The sequence below is a fragment of the Crassostrea angulata genome, chromosome 4 (assembly GCF_025612915.1).
Source record: "Crassostrea angulata isolate pt1a10 chromosome 4, ASM2561291v2, whole genome shotgun sequence".
NCBI lineage: Eukaryota > Metazoa > Mollusca > Bivalvia > Ostreida > Ostreidae > Magallana > Magallana angulata.
In genome coordinates, this window is record NC_069114.1 from 47,741,536 (window position 1) to 47,760,403 (window position 18,868).

At 33.4% G+C, this 18,868-nt stretch overlaps 2 protein-coding genes across 2 annotated transcripts; both read left to right on the top strand.

The window, feature by feature from the left end:
- The first annotated feature begins 5,937 nt into the window (after positions 1-5,937).
- Positions 5,938-9,498, top strand: LOC128181400 (uncharacterized). Its single transcript, XM_052849797.1, has 4 exons — positions 5,938-6,081; positions 7,281-7,374; positions 8,109-8,225; positions 8,609-9,498. The coding sequence occupies exons 1-4, from the start codon at positions 5,986-5,988 to the stop codon at positions 9,238-9,240; spliced, it is 939 nt and encodes a 312-aa protein (XP_052705757.1). The 5' UTR covers positions 5,938-5,985; the 3' UTR covers positions 9,241-9,498.
- A 5,074-nt stretch (positions 9,499-14,572) lies between these two features.
- LOC128179412 (uncharacterized) lies at positions 14,573-16,051 on the top strand. Its single transcript, XM_052846820.1, has one exon. The coding sequence runs from the start codon at positions 14,594-14,596 to the stop codon at positions 15,887-15,889; it is 1,296 nt and encodes a 431-aa protein (XP_052702780.1). The 5' UTR covers positions 14,573-14,593; the 3' UTR covers positions 15,890-16,051.
- The last annotated feature ends 2,817 nt before the right edge of the window (positions 16,052-18,868 follow it).

The following is an 18,868-nucleotide window of genomic DNA, read 5'->3' on the forward strand; positions in this document are numbered from 1 at the left end:
ATGGAGAATATAGAAATGTTCTTGGTGACACTGTAGTAATCTTTGCTGCAGATCTGACGCTATACGGGAAAATTCGGGTTAAAATGTGCTGTCAATTTTCCCTTAGGTGTATGCAGCTATGAAAGTTGTAGAGAGACTTGAATGTCGCAAAAATACCACAAGTAAAACTATTGCCGCAATTAATCTTTACAACTGCTATCGTTTGGTTGTGAGGTGTTTTTTTTTCATTTCAAATTTTGAGAGAAAATAGACGAGAAAACACGTATAAATAAAATGAAATCGGGTTTTGAATAACTGAATTTATAGACCATTATGCATGTCTTGTTGAACTCGGTTTCTCGCTATCGGGTAGGAAAAACAGTTTTATATGACGTTTTATCCTATTAACGATTTTTTGGATTCGATTTTTCATAGATAAGACAACCCAGCATACATATTTGAAAATAGTTCAATATTCCTAAAATGATCTTAAAAAGCCGATGTGTGTCTATACGACTATATATATAGTAGTGAAAATTAGAAATAAGCGGCTGTCACTTTTTTCAGATTGTTGTTTTCTATATATTTGTTTTTAATTGGGTCGGACAGAATTTTGTATTAATAGATTTATATATCACTCTGAATCTGTCCTTACTTATAGATATAAAGGGAGCGAAGGTACCTAGATTACCGTCATTTTCTGTCAGTATGTTGTAAAGGGGGACGTTTAGAGAAAGCGGGAAGGGTGGGGGGGGGGGGTAGTTATCTATTATTTATCGCTTTATAAATATCATTCTGAATTGAGTTGTACGCGAGAGCAATAAAATGAAATTAACTTGATTTGTTATTTTTTCACTATGTATTTCAACAATACAACATACAACAAGAATACATTTATTTTTTTATTATGACAAACTCAAAAAAATCATTTATGTAAAATCATTTTGAAAAACTCTTCAGCTGAATAATTGAAAAAATATAGATAAAAGTTTACACTCAAATGATAAGAACAGATTTTCAGTATAAAATGACTCAACTGTGCCGCAAAAAAATATGGGAAGTACATGTATATATTTATCCAAAACTATGGATTTTTTCTGTTTCTATTTTTCCAAAGTTATTTGGTTGCGGAATTCAAAGCAGTATACTTAGCGTCATAAAGATGGAGGCAATGTGGGTTTACATGTTGAAAAATCAACATATTTAATATAAATGAGACACATTTTTCTGTGTAGAAAGGTAAAACTTGGGTTGTACTTTTTTAAATGTTCAACAAAATAGAAATTTCCAGAGAAGGGAAATATTGTGTACATGCTAAATCTATGATGTAATGTTTGCTTGCTACTCCAGTTTGAAGGTTTTATACCCTTCCACAATTCTGATACATCTTGTATCTGAAACCCCGTCTTGAGATGCTTCACAGCTTTTACCTTTTTATTTTTTTATTGTTGTTGAAATATAGTTGAAATTCTATTTGGTGTGGCCTAGTTACATGTAAAACAAGTCTGACAAAATCCCTATTACACGAATGTGTAAAGTGATCACTAGTAACAATTTTTCTTTTCCATTATATTTTCAGCTCACCTGAGCTGAAAGCTCAAGTGAGCTACTCTGATTACCTTTTGTCCGGCGTCCGTCTGTCCGTCCGTCCGTCTGTCTGTATTTATTTTTTTTTTACATTTTTGACTTCTTCTCAAGCCGATTTCGACCAAACTTGCCGCATAGCATTCTTAGCTAAAGGGGATTCAAGTTTGCAAAAATGACGGGCCACATTTTCAACGGAAGATAACTAAAAATCATTGAACATTTGTTAGTATATTTCAAAAATCGTCTTCTCAAAAATATTTGGCCAAAAAAGCTGAAACTTGTGTGGTAGCATCCTCAGGTAGTGTAGATTCAAGTTTGTTCAAATCATGATCCCCAGGGGTAGGGTGGGTCCACAATGAGGAGTTGAATTTTTACATCTAACTAGGAATATATAAGGAAAAATCTTTAAAAAATTTCTTCTCTGAAACTGAGCAGCCAGAAAAGCTGTAACGTGTGGAACCATCCTTAGGTAGTGTAGTTTTAAGGTTGTTTAAATTATGATCCCCAGGGTAGGGTCGGGGCACAATGGTGTGGGGAAGGGGGTCAAATTATTACATAAGAATATATAAGGACAAATCTGGAAAAATCTTCTACTCTGAAACTTAGCAATCAGAAAAGCTATAACTTGTGTGGATATATCCTAAGGTAGTGTAGATTTTAATTTGTTCAAATCACTATCCCCAGGGGTAGGGTGGGGCCACAATGGGGGTCGAATTTTTTACATATGAACATGTAGAGAAAAATCTTGAAAAATGTTTTTCTCTGAAACTGATCAGCCAGAAAAGCTGTAACTTTTGTGGAAGCATACTCAGATAGTGTAGATTCAAGTCTGTTCAAACCATGATCCCCAGGGGTAGGATGGGGCCACAACGGGGGGGGGGGTCGAATTTTACAGAGGAAGATAAAGGGATAAATTTTTAAAAATAATCTTCGTAAGCACAATTTGCCTGGAAAAGCTCAAACTTTAATCAGTTCAGATAGAAACTCTTACAGCTAAATAATAAACAAAATATAGCTAAATGAAACATACTAAATAAAACTTTTATTATTTATTTTGCTTGCTAGACATACTGCGGTTTCAAAATACAACAAAGTAGTTAATAATACAGATATTATACTTTTTTATTTAAACCTTATCCAAGATAGATAAGAGAAGACCACGGTAAAATACTGTCCAATAACTGTGTCGCAAAGAAGTATATATCTAACCAAAAATATAGAAATTTTTCTGATTTTATTTTCCAAGGTTATGTGATTGTGGAGTTCAAAGCATTGTGCTAAGCGCCGTGAAGAAGAAAACAATATGGGTATTTTTCTGTGTAAAAAGGTAAAATTCGAATTGTACATGTTAAATTGTTCAAAAAAAAAAAAGAAATTTCAAGAGAAAGGAAATTATATGTACATGCTGAATCAAAGATATAACGTTTACTTGCTAGTCCATTTTGAAAGTTCTAACATTCCAACATCCGTGCCAACAAGAGATATTAATATAAGTTGTAGAACTTGTTTATCAATCGTTGTAAAATAAATAAAGATCAGTTAAAAGTTTCTTTAACCTTCCACAATTCTGTTATGTCTTGTATTTGAAACCATGCCTTTTGATGCTATACAATTTTTACCTTTTTTCACAAATACTTTTTGATTATAATAGAAATATACTTACAATTTGACCTGGTCTGGCCTAGTTACATGTAAAACAAGTTTTAATCCCTTACCAATAAATCAACTGCTTAATTCATAATGTACTTTTGTTTTAAACATTCTTGCATAATTTTTAGATAAAGCGAAAACAGACAAAATCCTAATAAAATTTCACGAATGTGTATATTGATCACTAGTAACAATCTTTCTTTTTCATTATATTATTTTATTTATCAGATTTGAATTTCTTTTTAGTTGTATGATAGTGTTTGCAGCTATGAAGAAGTTTTGATCATTTGTGTTGATAGTCCCTACAAGCTGGCTCAAATGGTTGACTGCATATATCACCTCTTATATACATGTATTGATCTTATAACATTTCTGTTTTTTAAACCGTTTTAACAAGGGCTTGGACTTTTGGTAGTTGTGTCAAAAAGCAATGTGACTTAGGCCTCTTTATCTTGATTGAAATCAACAATAATTGTCTAGCTTCTGAGCTTAATACGCAATCGGTACATATTTCGCTTGAAACCAGGGTCATTTTCAACTTGTTTTGACGCAAGAAAGAGAGTTACGCGCTACCGCAATTCCAAGGTCTTGTTAAAATGGTTCTATACTCTACCAAAAACCTTGATTATTTTTGTCATAATTTTGTTTACTTTTGACTTCTCCAGAACTACTGGCAAATTTCAACCAAATTTACTAACATACAAAGCATCCTATGAAAGTCGCTTAAAATAAGGACCATGCCCCTTTCCAAAGGCAGATTGTTAGAAAAAAATTATACATATAGTGTATGGTTTTAAAATTCTTCATTATAAGAACAAAATAAACAAACTAACTAAACTATTACAAAAGATTCCTTAGGAATAGTTAAAGGCTTGTATAGAGCAAAGTGTATTCACATTTTAACCCCTGATAGTTTAACAGAGTACAAAAAATACGCGTGCTGAATGTAAGTTTCGAGTTAATGTACACCTTGAGCTCTAATAGAGAGAATAAGTTAACCAATGATGGAAACTTGTACGATATTAAAAGGAATAACGTGATATATACAAAACTAATAGTTAGACAAATCATTCGAACTTAAATCAATTACAGATTTTTGTATTTTCAAACAACGCAAACGGAAAAAGATCATAATGTGGGAACAGAACAAATAAAGAGATTATAATGCCCCCACGCCTATATTGAGCGTATTAAGTAGCAGAGAACCCATTGTTATTTTTGACATGATAGTACGTAATACAGTAACAATGTAACAATATTAAACAAATATTTCGGGCGAGCAATGTGAACAATGGGCCTTATGTTATAGAAGGCATTTAAAGCAATAGTTTGAACAAGGAAAACTTTTTTTCTTGATCGTTTGTGTTCTCTTTGTGTTTCTACTGAATGTTCATACTTTACGCGTTATTATTTAATTGGAGAGAGAGAGAGAGAGAGAGAGAGAGAGAGAGAGAGAGAGATCAACACTGATTTTCAATAAAACTATAGAATTACATCTTAGATTTAGAAGGAGATAAAACTGTGTTTAAAATACTTTATTTTCAGTAAAGGTAAAGTATGAGGTTTCCAGGCGGATTAAATGGATTAGTTTGATCGCAATCAATGAAGTGAATCGTGTCAACTCGTATCATAAGGTACTATGTTTTACATGTTATGTTATGTTCTGCATGGACAACCAAAGGGTCTTAGGTGTTATTATCAAATGATTAGAGAAGAAAAGAATGCAACGTCGATGCAAATAATGTACAATCATTAAAGCAATATTAACTGCAATTTTCATCTCGAATTTTTTTTCTTTACGAAAATGATATTTTCTAAAATGACAAAATATATCATGGTTTTGAAAATTCTGTTTGCCATATTTTTGTGGAAAAAGTCGTTAAGAAGCCTTAATTGGAGCAAAATTAAATTATTGTCGTCCTGTACAAAAGTTGATATGCTATATATTCCTTAGAAGAGAAATCTTTCTTCTGACAAAAATTAATGATTTTTTAAAATCTTATTTATCATTGAGGTTAAGTTACATGCAGACTTATCATACCAGCAGGTTTTTGCAACAAAATAAAATTCGAAGAAATACAGCTAATATTGCTTTAAATAATTACAACTATTTACATATTAATTGAGTGATGTTTGACGCATCACATTATGAAAAGTCCATGGTATTGTTAACTCCAACACCATTAGGTTAAATGACCTTTATGTATTCACCATTGACCATAATGCTAAATTAAAGTCACATTTTCCAGATAAATGATGATGAGCGGGTTGAAACGGGGTGTTTATTATCAAAATATTTAAATTATCATGCATTCTTTTTTCCCGAGTCATAAGAAAAGGTTGTTTAAAATGGATATTTTAAAGTTTCCTTTAATAGACAGAACAATATAGGTAACAAACTTTAAAATTTGTTTTTGCTGGTTTTTCCACTTTGTAAATAATTTGTAGATTTTCCGAGAGAAAAGGATGTTTCTGGAGCGAGGACAAAAAACATAAATTGTTTTCTGACGGCGATTTATTTGATTGATTAATGGGAAATGCAGCAAACAAATATCATAGATAACTCTATAAATATTCATACTTACGATATTGCTTACGAATATTTCCACTGATTCGTTATCTAAGTAAAGGATTCATGCTTGAAGAAGTTCGTGTTGTTATTTTTTTGTTTTAAGAGCATAGGGTGGTAACTAGCATTTCGTCACCTGAACGTCACGTGGTTATAGTCATTAGTCCATCAAATTTATAAAAGAGACTTGATCTGTGAAGATGCAGAAGAGCCATCCGGACGAGAGAGGCAAGATGTGGAGGGTAACTGGTCTCCTGTTGGTCTGTCTGTTGGGGGTATCTCTCAGTGACAACTCAGTAAGTAACACTTGAATTGAGAATGCAAAACAGTTGTAGAATGAAATAGATGCATTAGAGAAATTGTAACATTTATATCTAAAAACGTGTACCATCTGTAACAGTCATAATAGAAATAGTGTAATAGTAATACAGGAAAATATGTCATAGCTATATCAAAGAATGCTTCAGTAGAAAATGTGTAATTGTAATATCATTAATATCAATGCTACTATTGTATTTGAAAATGTGTAATAGAAATATCAGAGAAGGTGTAAATTAGCATAGATTTGCAATGGTTTATGATTTCTTATCCAACTCGTTGTGTGTTTTCTATCTGTAACATCTGAACTCTGAACAGGTGTCCAGGTAGCGTAGTGGACAATGCACTCGCTTTTCACCGCTGCGACCCGAGTTCGATCCCCGTGATCGACAGAGGTAGTATGTGATAGGGTATGGCGGTCGCCCGCTTGGACACGTGGGTTCTCTCCGGGTACTCCGGCTTCTTCCCACACCAATGACCCCCTCGCGCTAACATCCGTGCCAACGAGAGATATTAATATAAGTTGTAGAACTTGTTTATCAATCGTTGTAAAATAAATAAAGTTCAGTTCAATTCAATCCAACTCGTTGTGTGTTTTCTATCTGTAACATCTGAACTCTGAACAGTAAAAAAAAAAACAAACTCAAAACCAGAAATGCAAGACTTTTATCAGCATATTTTTTTTGGTCCCTTTTTGTAATGATTGAACTCTTTGACAATTATATTTGGGAGTTTAAGAGTTTAGGCTTAGCTAACGTTACAAAAACGTAGACAAATGTTTGCATGTCAAACGGGTTACAGTAACTTTATTACTTTATTAATTATTACATTAATATATCAATAAAAAGGTTACAAAAATATCAAAATATATACAACACAATATTAAAATAATGACTGTGTTGCAATAATGTCAGAACATGTGTTACACCTTCTAAATCGTTTTACATTTATTTCACACATTCATTATGTTAAAATATCATAAAACATGTATAAAAAGACTCAGTATTATTGGAGAACCCCATCAACGTGTTTAAATCATACAGCAGTAGATGCACGTCTCAGTCATAACTCAACTCGATTTCTCATTCAAACAAAAAGGCAATTTTCAAATTTATGTTCTGTTATAAAGCATTGTGTAAAAATATATTAAATTTCATGATTTCGGTAAACATTTCAGGCTGATGAAGAGAAAACTTGTGAATGTTACAATGAGGATGTCTGTAAAACGGCCATTGATTTCTGCGCAGAATCACAATACCAGGAGTGCAACGGTAAAGCTCTTTATGTACATTTATTGATTGTAAATATTCTATGCTGATTTCATGCTGATTTCATGCAATAAATCTCATTGATAAATATTAAAGTTTAAAGCCCAGCAATTTCTCTTTTGAGTATATGATTTTCTTCTGTTTCAAAATCGAATAATGCTGCCAGAATGTAATTATAGTTCTTCTTATGATCTAAACCATTATGAGAAACATAAGATAAAATTGCTTTAAAAAATCAACTTAATAAGTCTGGATTAAAGAATTTTTTGAAATATAGCAAATCATTTGTTTTAAAGATCACGTGTTAATTTACTTCAAGGTAGCCTTGGAATAGCGTCGAACACAAAATATGAATAACAGATGATATACATTTATCTTATTAAGTAAAAGAATGTGTGCATCGTGTAGTGAAGTTCTTATCTTTCTTATTTGAATGACCTTCATGAAAAAGAAATAATATTAGAAAGTCTCGTTTACCTGCAAATATGTGATTTCACCTGTCTGTATCCACGGGATAGTCACTCATTCCCACTTAGGACCACCGTGAGATACATACAAAAATGTGATGCTCGTATTCGAAATGCTGATCTCGCTCAAGTGTGTAAAAAAGTTTATGATAATAAAACTAGAATGCATATATTTTAAGTGTACTCACAGTCTAGCTATTTTTGTTGCATTAAATGTGGTGGTTTTCTATCAGCAAGCATGTTTCGTTGACCGTTCTGCATTGTTGACAGTTACTGGAGCGTTCACGTGCGTGAGCTGTGGTGAAGACAATTGTCTGTGTTTATATCAGTATAACCAACAAAGAGTGCTGGAACTTTGCCAAGAGAACGCCATTGGCCCGTATGAAGGTTAAACCACAATTCTTAATTAATTTTTTATACCAAATATTTAAACCAGTATCACATTTCTATGGTGATATGCGCTGCATATACAAAACACCTTTTTACAGAAAAAAAACCCTATTATAAAGATATATCGATATATGTGTGTTTTATCTATTATCTTTTACTTAATTAATATGCTGAATAGTTCATTTTATTGTATTAAGCTGAGGTGCGCTTAAATTTTCTAATTAATATATCGATTACAAATGGTACTTAAAAGTATAAAATAATCATAACATTTCGTAATGGACATAATTCAACAAAAATCACTCAAAAACACACAATGTGAGTATTTCTCTAATTCCGTTGATGTTAGTTATCTGATTTTGATCGAATTTACTTTGCAGGTGGCAATTCTGAAGAACCAGTTAGTCCACTGCACGATGTTAACAAGCGCTTTTTCCGCAAATTAAAGCTGAAAAAGCCCTTTTTCAATTTTAAGAAGTTACTTCCCAAATTTAAACACCCTAAACCAGAAGATCCAAAACCTGAACCTGAACCCTCAAAGCTTAACACCCCAAAGCTTAACATTCCAAAGCTAAACCTTCCAAAACTTACACTCCCTAAGATTAAGATTCCAAAACTAAATCTTCCGAAGCTGACGCTACCCAAATTTAAACTCCCTAAATTCAAATTCAAGCTCCCAAAGTTCAAATTACCTAAAATTAAGCTCCCTAAATTCAGACTTCCTACACTTAAATTGCCCACGTTTAAATTTCCGAAAATCAAGCTCCCTAAAATTAAGTTTCCAAAGATTCCTCCTATCAAATACCCTACGAAACCAAAGTACCCGTATCCTGACTATTATGATGATGATGACGACTACTACGATGATGATTGCGAGTACGAGGATGACCCAAAAACGAAGAGAGAAATTCGCATGATTCAGGATGTTAATTTGAAGATCAGGGGCCACGACGACCAAGGGGAAGATAATGGGAATCAAAATGATGACGATCAAGGGGATAACGATGAGTAATATGACGCTGAATAATAAAAGCAGTTGGAACTTCAGTTTAACTTAATTATTTTTGTACAGTCAACGATTTTCATTTTAGAAAGATACATAAAATAATTTCATCATGGAACTAAAAACAGAATTACATGTATTGTATTCCTTTTTATGACTGGCGCATCAACAAAATTTCTTAACATCTGAAAATATTGTTCTTAAAAAATATATCGACAAATATGGTGATATTTTGAATGGTTTCGGCAATAAAAATGATAAACTCTTGTTACTGTTGTTCTTTTGGGTTGTAAAGAAATTCATGTATCGTCTCCCATATAAATATCAAACGGAAATCCCAAGAAATCACTGTTTTAGTAATAATGCTTAAAATTATGTTTTGCTTAAACATGTAAACAATTCATGACAAAGTGTGTCTTCGAAAAAAGTAGTATTTTGATTTAATAGGTACATGTATATATTACTAGTATTTCAATGTCGTTGCTTATAATTGATCATGAAATCGTATGAAAACTCAAAAAAAGGGATAAGAAACATGAGCCCAATGTGCTATTTAGCTGACTTGAACAACAGTTCTTGTATCTATATTTACATTTTAAATATGAAACTCATTTCTGGAATATTTATGACTTGCAAAATTTTCAAATTCACCACGACAGTTGCGTCGGAAGCAAATTAAAATGGGTGGGGGCTAGAGTTACTAGAGTTATCAGAAATTTTGATAAGCCAGAAACGGTATGTTATGTCTAACTGCAAAAAAGTGCCCCCCTCCCCCCCCCCCCCCCCCAGTTCCGACGCCTAAGCAAGATTTAAAAAATCTTATTATCCTAAACCTTAACACATCAAAGATAAAATATTGAAAAATAAATGATGATATTCAATTTATTCATTTATTCTATCACAACCATATAAATGGCGGCACAACAGGCACTAGACATATACCAATATATATAAATACAAACAGTCTGGATGCGCATACTGGATCATTTTGCTTGTGGAGAAAAGATCTCATGAATTTTAGTTATGAAAATACATTGTTTTGCTTTTTAATACAAAGTTGGTATTCGACAATAGATTACAGAACATTATAGTATTCGGTTGAACATAGTATTTTCTTGCTAAAAATATTTTTGTGATCGGCTTCACCTGATCACTGTTGTGTCCATGTGAGGCATTCCGCTTGCATACGTAGTTCTTATAAAAAAAAATTGAAGCTTTGGTTAAGTATTTATATAACATTTTACTCAGTTTCATTTCAATTCATTTACCTTAAGAGATGCAAACATACATAAAATACAGTTCGACCTGTTAATTTAAGAATGCACATTTTGTCTCACGCGTAAGAATTTCGATTGAAAGATTCATTCATTAATGCAGTTGACCTCGAAGAACTGACCTCAATCATGAGAACTGACCTCGATCTATTGCTGTTGCATAACATTAGCTAGGAAGACGGCTTGATTTATAAACAAGGTTACGTTATAATGCGACCTCAATAGCAAGTTATGTTTTCAGTCGCATTAAATTATTTTAATACATTTTTTCTTTGTATACGTGTTAATGCTCTTTGAAGAGCCCTACTCAGTATTCTGAAGAAGAAGAAGAAGAAGAAGAAGAAGAAGAAGATACATTAACATTAAATAATTACGTTAAAAATATAAAACTAGACAAGGAGTTTACGAACGGCTTTCCCCAAATTTATTTCAAAATTAAATTTGTTGACGGTTTATAATGATGAAAGTATGGTGTACAGATTTAAAATATTCTATATTTTGTAAAAATACAGTACTTTTTTTTAATTATTTAAAATCAAACTGATCATGTTGATTGCTTCTAGCTATCTATATATCATTATTGCCGATCATTCCTTTAAAACGTATACTTGTTTGAAATTGAAGATAACACGTTACCTTCTAACATGTAATGAAATTCGCCCGAATTTTGATTATTATTACACAGATTGCAAACTTTTTCGTGAGGTTGTAAATAATTCCATCGACCAACCTCTATAGGTAGACGGTGATTACGTGTTCTAAATTTCACAAGAATATTTTTAAATATTTTAGGGAATGCATTTAAGTATTCTTCACAAACAAATTTTGTTTTAAAAATGTTATTCTAATACTCAAATTCTACCTTAGAATAAATATATAACGACGTTGAGGCTTGATGATCTTAGATCTATGGATATCAAATATTTGACAATGAATTAAAAAATACCCATACTTTCCTTCTGAGGAGTAATAAGGCAAATATTCTGTTATGAAAGTACAAAGTCAAAGTAATTTGTACAGAGGGGCAATAAGGAAGAATTGCTGTTCATCTTTAAAATCATTGGCAGATTCGTATTCATTAAAGCACATTACACTTAAAAACTATATAGGGAATAAGGAATCATTCTTTGAGTATTATGAGGTGATAATTTTGGTCGGGGTGTGATCAAATCAAATCAAGCCCGAAGGGCTTTATGATAGATTTGATCATGTCCCGACCGAAATTATCACCTCATAATATTCAAAGAATATTCCTTATTCCTTATATTTATAAGATTTTAAGTCATTGTTCGATTAAATATTTAAATATAAATAAGCAAACCCCGTTGGCGCCTCAATATTCGGCGTCATTTGTATTATGGGTTATATAGTACAAAATCGATACGTAGTGTTATCACAGGCAAAGACACTGGAAATGTAAATATATAAACATGAAATCAAGAAATAAATGTTAATGTTTTATAGATACGTTTTCTTGAAAAACAATACTTCAGCTTACATTACATCGAATTTTTCTGTCATTTTCAAGAACTAATTCTTGTCAGTGGTGATGATTTGTGATAAGGTCCAAACACTGTTGCACTTTTGGTTTGCCAGAGTAACTGCATAGGTGAGTTGATTAAAATCAACTCCCAAAAATCAAGAACTAAGTCTTGTCAGCGGTGATGATTTGTGATAAGGGCAAAACACTGTTTCACTTTCGGTTTGCCAGAGAAACTGCATAGGTGAGTTGATTAAAATCTACTCCCAAAAACTAGTGTCTTTATTCCTATTTTGTAAATAACCCTTTTTTGGCGACACAATATTAAATCGAGAATGACGTTTGAACAAGAAATTATACTATATCAGCAAGCTTGCCAAATCTTATCACTTAATGTAGCATTAAGAAGAACTTCTAAAACTAAAACTATTTCTTTCATTGAATAGAACATCGTGTCCCTCTAATGGACACGGCTCTTATCACGACCGGAACATTTTTGAATCCATACTGAATTAAACGGGATCCGCTAATCAAAACGGATAAGGTGTTATTGTCAGGCAATTCAGGGACAAGTATTGGGGCAAAATGATTCAATTAATACGTGGTCTTATATTGGAGTGTAAAAATACAGTTAGTACATGATTGCAACAGGAGATTCTTAGCAGAGAGAGAGAGAGAGAGAGAGAGTTTTGATAAAATTTAATACAAAAGGTAATGAGGTGTTTTTAAGAAATACGGAGCTAAGGATACACATTCTGTACAAAACTCGATCAGATGACAAATGTATCCAACTTTAATATTCAGTGACATAGTTTTTATTTTATTTATAGTATAAACCTTTTGTATCATTTGTTAAATGAAACTCTTTCTGAAATACAATCTTTTTAAATCGTTACACGATTTATCAAACATAAGAGATAATTAGGCTATAGAGCTATAGATACTAATAATTGACTGCCATAGAGGAACATCTCTACAAGGATAGATTAATAAGTTTGAAGCGATTAAAGGAAAAATATTAGTAGTCAAATTTACTTAAATCGTTTTCCTATCAAATATTTCAGAGGGGTCTTAAAAATGGAGGGATAAGACTCGGTTAGCAATTATTAACAGTTCAACTATTTTTATACTAAAAAAGTGTAGCATGTATTACAGAAAATAAAATTGTGTGAAAAGAAGAAAAAAAAAGATCTAGGTCAGGTATTTAACAGTAACCTCTCAGTCTAAAGCAACAGATAAATAGGCCGAGGTATTTGAAAAAAACCCAACAAGCAAAAGAAACTGTGAGTAACCGGACCACGCCCGCCTTTATTGAGGAAAGGGCCTTGAGTAACGAATACCTCGCAAGGTGTTGCCTGTTAAAGTGTTCATAATAGAATGTTTAAACATTTTTTAGAAGGTAAATTTTTTTAAGTTATAACATTAATTGATCTTAAAATACCGTTTGTTTTTTAAATTACTTTTAAATGTTTACTTGTATAAGGAATATTTTGTGCAATTAGGATGCGTGACTGCATATCAATCGATGTTCTCACTGCATATGAATTATTTCATGCAATTATTTTGTAAATGAATATCGATGCGTTTTATGTTCCTTGATTGAATCACTATCGAGTTCATGGTACTGAATTTGTCTTGCATCATCTAATTATAAACAGGCAGAAAATACATAGACAATTTAAAAGATCAGGAGCTGGGGTTTAAATTCATTTTCAAGGGCTATTGCATTTCAAAATAGTGACTTGAAATTCAACATCTTTTTTCCACTTGCAGGCTGGGGATTAACATGGACAGAAAAGACTTGTTTGGGGTTTATTTGATGTTCATACATTTTCTGCAACAGGGACTTGTTCTAGGTACCATTCCGTCTGGAGTGACATGGATACCGCCGAGTTGGCAAGGTTTACCACTGTACTGCCCAGAATGGTGTAACGGTGAAGAACTGTGCTGCAATTGTCATTCGATTACCGTTTTTGATTTCGATAACGATCCATGTCGAGCAAATATTTCATCTCTTGGAGATTTAGTTGATAGTGGATGCAAAGGAAACACTGTGTTAGAGCATACTGTTCCAAAACTGTACAAATTCCCAGATAATACGTGTGAATTTCCCGGAATAACCAAAATTGTTTTGTCAGGAAATATAATTCTTGATATTCCGAATTTATCATGTCTTTCGAACCTAACGTATTTAGATTTATCAAGGAATAAAGTAACAACTCTACGGCAGGCCTCTTTAGTTAACAATAAAAATCTGAGGATTGTAGACCTTTCTTTCAACTCTATTACACACATTGAGACGGGAGCCCTGGAATCTCTCTCTTTCCTTACCATGAATCTGAAAAATAACTCAATAACGACATTAGACGTCACGGATTTGATGATATCAAGACCACTCTGTAAACTAGATGTTTCGTACAACGGACTGGAATCCATCGTGAACAACAACAACTGGACTGTCAACCTTACGCACTACTATGGATATGGAATGTATAACGTGACCTACAATCACTTTAAATCTCTCCCAGACTGGAAAAAGATAGGATTTTCCTCTTTGAACTATCTAGGTAAAATATTACAACGTGGATATGACATACGACATAATCCGATGTCTTGTGACTGCAACTTAGCAGAGCCTTTGGTTTTCTTTCGACCACTTTTAGCGTTCGATCAGAATTTGTATGATGTCAAATGTGAAAGCCCAAAAGCACTGATGAGTCGGCAAATGCGAAGCTTTTTTGAAGGGAACAGTATAAAAGAGCTTGTTTGTAACTACACAGGAAATGGGCTTTGTCCTTCACACTGCACATGCGTCACAGAGCCGAGATATTTCAGCAAACATCAAGGAAGAGTCATTTTTGCTACTATCATTAATTGTACCCATTCATCTCTACAGCGTTTACCACATATTTTACCAGAAAGTGACGAAATTGAGTTTTATTTTACCGGACGTAGCATCAAGAACCTTCTGAACGAACACTATTTACCTCGGGTGACGGTTTTAAAACTGCAGTCAATGCCTTATTTTGCAAAAACTGCATTACAGAACCTTAAGAGTTTAAAACAAATGTATTTACCGAGGAAGGCACAGATTAATGGAATACCAAAAGAATTGTCCTTTCTTCATCCCTGTGTGTTTCTTCAAGAAGACAATTTTGTTATGAATTGTACCTGTTCTCTTAAGTGGATGATTGAATGGTTGTCATTGGCTGCGTCTGAAAAATGTCGAAACAATTTTGAATTTCAGTGTTTGGGGGGCAATAACATTGAAACTGCAAGTGCATATCTACAAAACATGAATTGCATTAGCCCCACTTATAGATCAATCTATGTGGCTATAACCTCGATGTTTCTTGCAGCTCTCGTTTTCGTATGTTGTATTGTTGCAATCTGCAAATGGAAATGTGAAATTCGAATATTATTTAGAGAATCAAAATTGGGAAAATTGATGAGGTTACGAACAGCTTTGGACCAGGACCGGGTTGTTTTTATTTCATTTGATGGATCAAATCAGTATCTCCACTCATTTATATTCTCGAAATTGGAGCCTTTTTTGGTCACAAACGGGTTCCATGTTTTCATACCACCACGTGACTTAGCCTTAGGGAGCATACGAAGTGAAGAAGCTGCATGGCAGATTTCCGTTTCCAGATACTACATAACGTTCCTCTCTTTAGGTTATTTGGATGAAGACGTGTTCGAAACACGAAGCGAGGGGAAATGTATCTGGAATGGCTACTTGTCAGATAATAGAAAGGAATTGTTGATACTGAATTACGACCTGCTGAAACTATCAGATGTGCCATGCAGTAAAATGAGAGCAGTCTTGCGAGCTGGAAATGTCGTAGACTTTGATGCAGGGGAAAATACAATATTATCTAAGATATTTAAAACCTTTATTTAATAGTCATATGTTTTTAAAAATATACTTAAGTGGATATTACATTACATTGTTGCTGTAGAGCATGGCCATAGTACATGTATTTTATTTCGGTAGGACACAAATGAAGGATCATTAAATTTAAAAAGCAAGTTAAATTTTTGGTAATGTTAAGAAAATAAACTCCAACGTATCTAAACAATTTATTTTCTGTTATAAATATTGCCCAATATAGACGCGAATAAAGCTCTTATAATCATAGTTAATTTTGTTTTAATCTTTAGAAAGGCTTTTGGGTAATTGTACTATACCTTTTTCTCATAAAATTGTTCTAATATCTGCTTTTTTAGAATTTTTTATCTTTTTTTTTTAGAAAAATCTTCAGCTAACACTTTTTTTTCTTCATGGGAATTAATGTTGGTTAAATGTACGTATTGTAAAGCTCGCCATATGTTAAAAAGAACCATTTTCAATCATAAAAACCTAATAGCTCACTTCATCTGTATACCATTGCATATATTTGTCAGTTTTCAATTCTTTTATAGGTTCTCCAACCAAAATACTTTTGACAAACTAAAAGATAACAGATTGATTTTTAGTAACTGCTATTGAAACGATCTGGATGATCAATATAGCCCTACAAATATGCGTAAAAAATATTAGTTTCTCCAAGCACATAATTGATTTCAATTTATCTAACATTAAAATCCCCCCCCCCTACTCCTTTTCTTATTCATAGCAGTGATGAACTCAATAACATGTCTACTAAAGGCTAACGGGCTATTAATACCAAAACTGTTTGGATACACTTTTTGGATACACTTTTATGCAAAAGACAAACAAACAAGCAAAGCAGCAAAGAACTCGATATATTACTAAAAAATTTACATTTGCTTTCTCAATGCTATATATAATGAAAATGCCAGTATTCCCATTTGTTGTTGTTGTTTTTACTTACATTAAATTAGACTTTTTGGCAAGAATTGTAATTATAGAGACGATAAATTGTTATCAACACCAGCATGAGTTTCGTGCCTTTATGTTCGTCATTTAAGAGCCTACAAGTTTACGACTATCTCTGTCAATCATCCAGTATTTTATTGATGTTGTCAATCATCCAGTGTTTTCATTGAGGTTGTCAATCATCCAGTGTTTTCATTGAGGTTGTCAATCATCCAGTGTTTTCATTGAGGTTGTCAATCATCCAGTGTTTTCATTGAGGTTGTCAATCATCCAGTGTTTTATTGAGGTTGTCAATCATCCAGTGTTTCATTGAGGTTGTCAATCATCCAGTGTTTTCATTGAGGTTGTCAATCATCCAGTATTTTATTGATGTCAATCATCCAGTGTTTTCATTGAGGTTGTCAATCATCCAGTGTTTTCATTGAGGTTGTCAATCACCCAGTGTTTTCATTGAGGTTGTCACTCATCCAGTGTTTTCATTGAGGTTGTCAATCATCCAGTGTTTTCATTGAGGTTGTCAATCACCCAGTGTTTTCATTGAGGTTGTCACTCACCCAGTGTTTTCATTGAGGTTGTCACTCATCCAGTGTTTTCATTGAGGTTGTCAATCACCCAGTGTTTTCATTGAGGTTGTCAATCATCCAGTGTTTTCATTGAGGTTGTCAATCATCCAGTATTTTATTGAGGTTGTCAATCACCCAGTGTTTTCATTGAGGTTGTCACTCACCCAGTGTTTTCATTGAGGTTGTCACTCATCCAGTGTTTTCATTGAGGTTGTCACTCACCCAGTGTTTTCATTGAGGTTGTCACTCATCCAGTGTTTTCATTGAGGTTGTCAATCACCAAGTGTTTTCATTGAGGTTGTCAATCACCCAGTGTTTTCATTGAGGTTGTCAATCACCCAGTGTTTTCATTGAGGTTGTCAATCACCCAGTGTTTTCATTGAGGTTGTCAATCACCCAGTGTTTTCATTGAGGTTGTCAATCATCCAGTGTTTTCATTGAGGTTGTCAATCATCCAGTGTTTTCATTGAGGTTGTCAATCATCCAGTGTTTTCATTGAGGTTGTCAATCACCCAGTGTTTTCATTGAGGTTGTCAATCACCCAGTGTTTTCATTGAGGTTGTCAATCATCCAGTGTTTTCATTGAGGTTGTCAATCACCCAGTGTTTTCATTGAGGTTGTCAATCATCCAGTGTTTTCATTGAGGTTGTCAATCATCCAGTATTTTATTGATGTCAATCATCCAGTGTTTTCATTGAGGTTGTCAATCATCCAGTGTTTTCATTGAGGTTGTCAATCACCCAGTGTTTTCATTGAGGTTGTCACTCATCCAGTGTTTTATTGAGGTTGTCAATCATCCAGTGTTTCATTGAGGTTGTCACTCATCCAGTGTTTTCATTGAGGTTGTCAATCATCCAGTATTTTATTGATGTCAATCATCTAGTGTTTTCATTGAGGTTGTCAATCATCCAGTGTTTTCATTGAGGTTGTCAATCACCCAGTGTTTTCATTGAGGTTGTCACTCATCCAGTGTTTTCATTGAGGTTGTCAATCATCAAGTGTTTTCATTGAGGTTGTCAATCACCCAGTGTTTTCATTGAGGTTGTCACTCACCCAGTGTTTTCATTGAGGTTGTCACTCATCCAGTGTTTTCATTGAGGTTGTCAATCACCCAGTGTTTTCATTGAGGTTGTCAATCATCCAGTGTTTTCATTGAGGTTGTCAATCATCCAGTATTTTATTGAGGTTGTCAATCACCCAGTGTTTTCATTGAGGTTGTCACTCACCCAGTGTTTTCATTGAGGTTGTCACTCATCCAGTGTTTTCATTGAGGTTGTCACTCACCCAGTGTTTTCATTGAGGTTGTCACTCATCCAGTGTTTTCATTGAGGTTGTCAATCACCCAGTGTTTTCATTGAGGTTGTCACTCATCCAGTGTTTTCATTGAGGTTGTCAATCACCCAGTGTTTTCATTGAGGTTGTCAATCACCCAGTGTTTTCATTGAGGTTGTCAATCATCCAGTGTTTTCATTGAGGT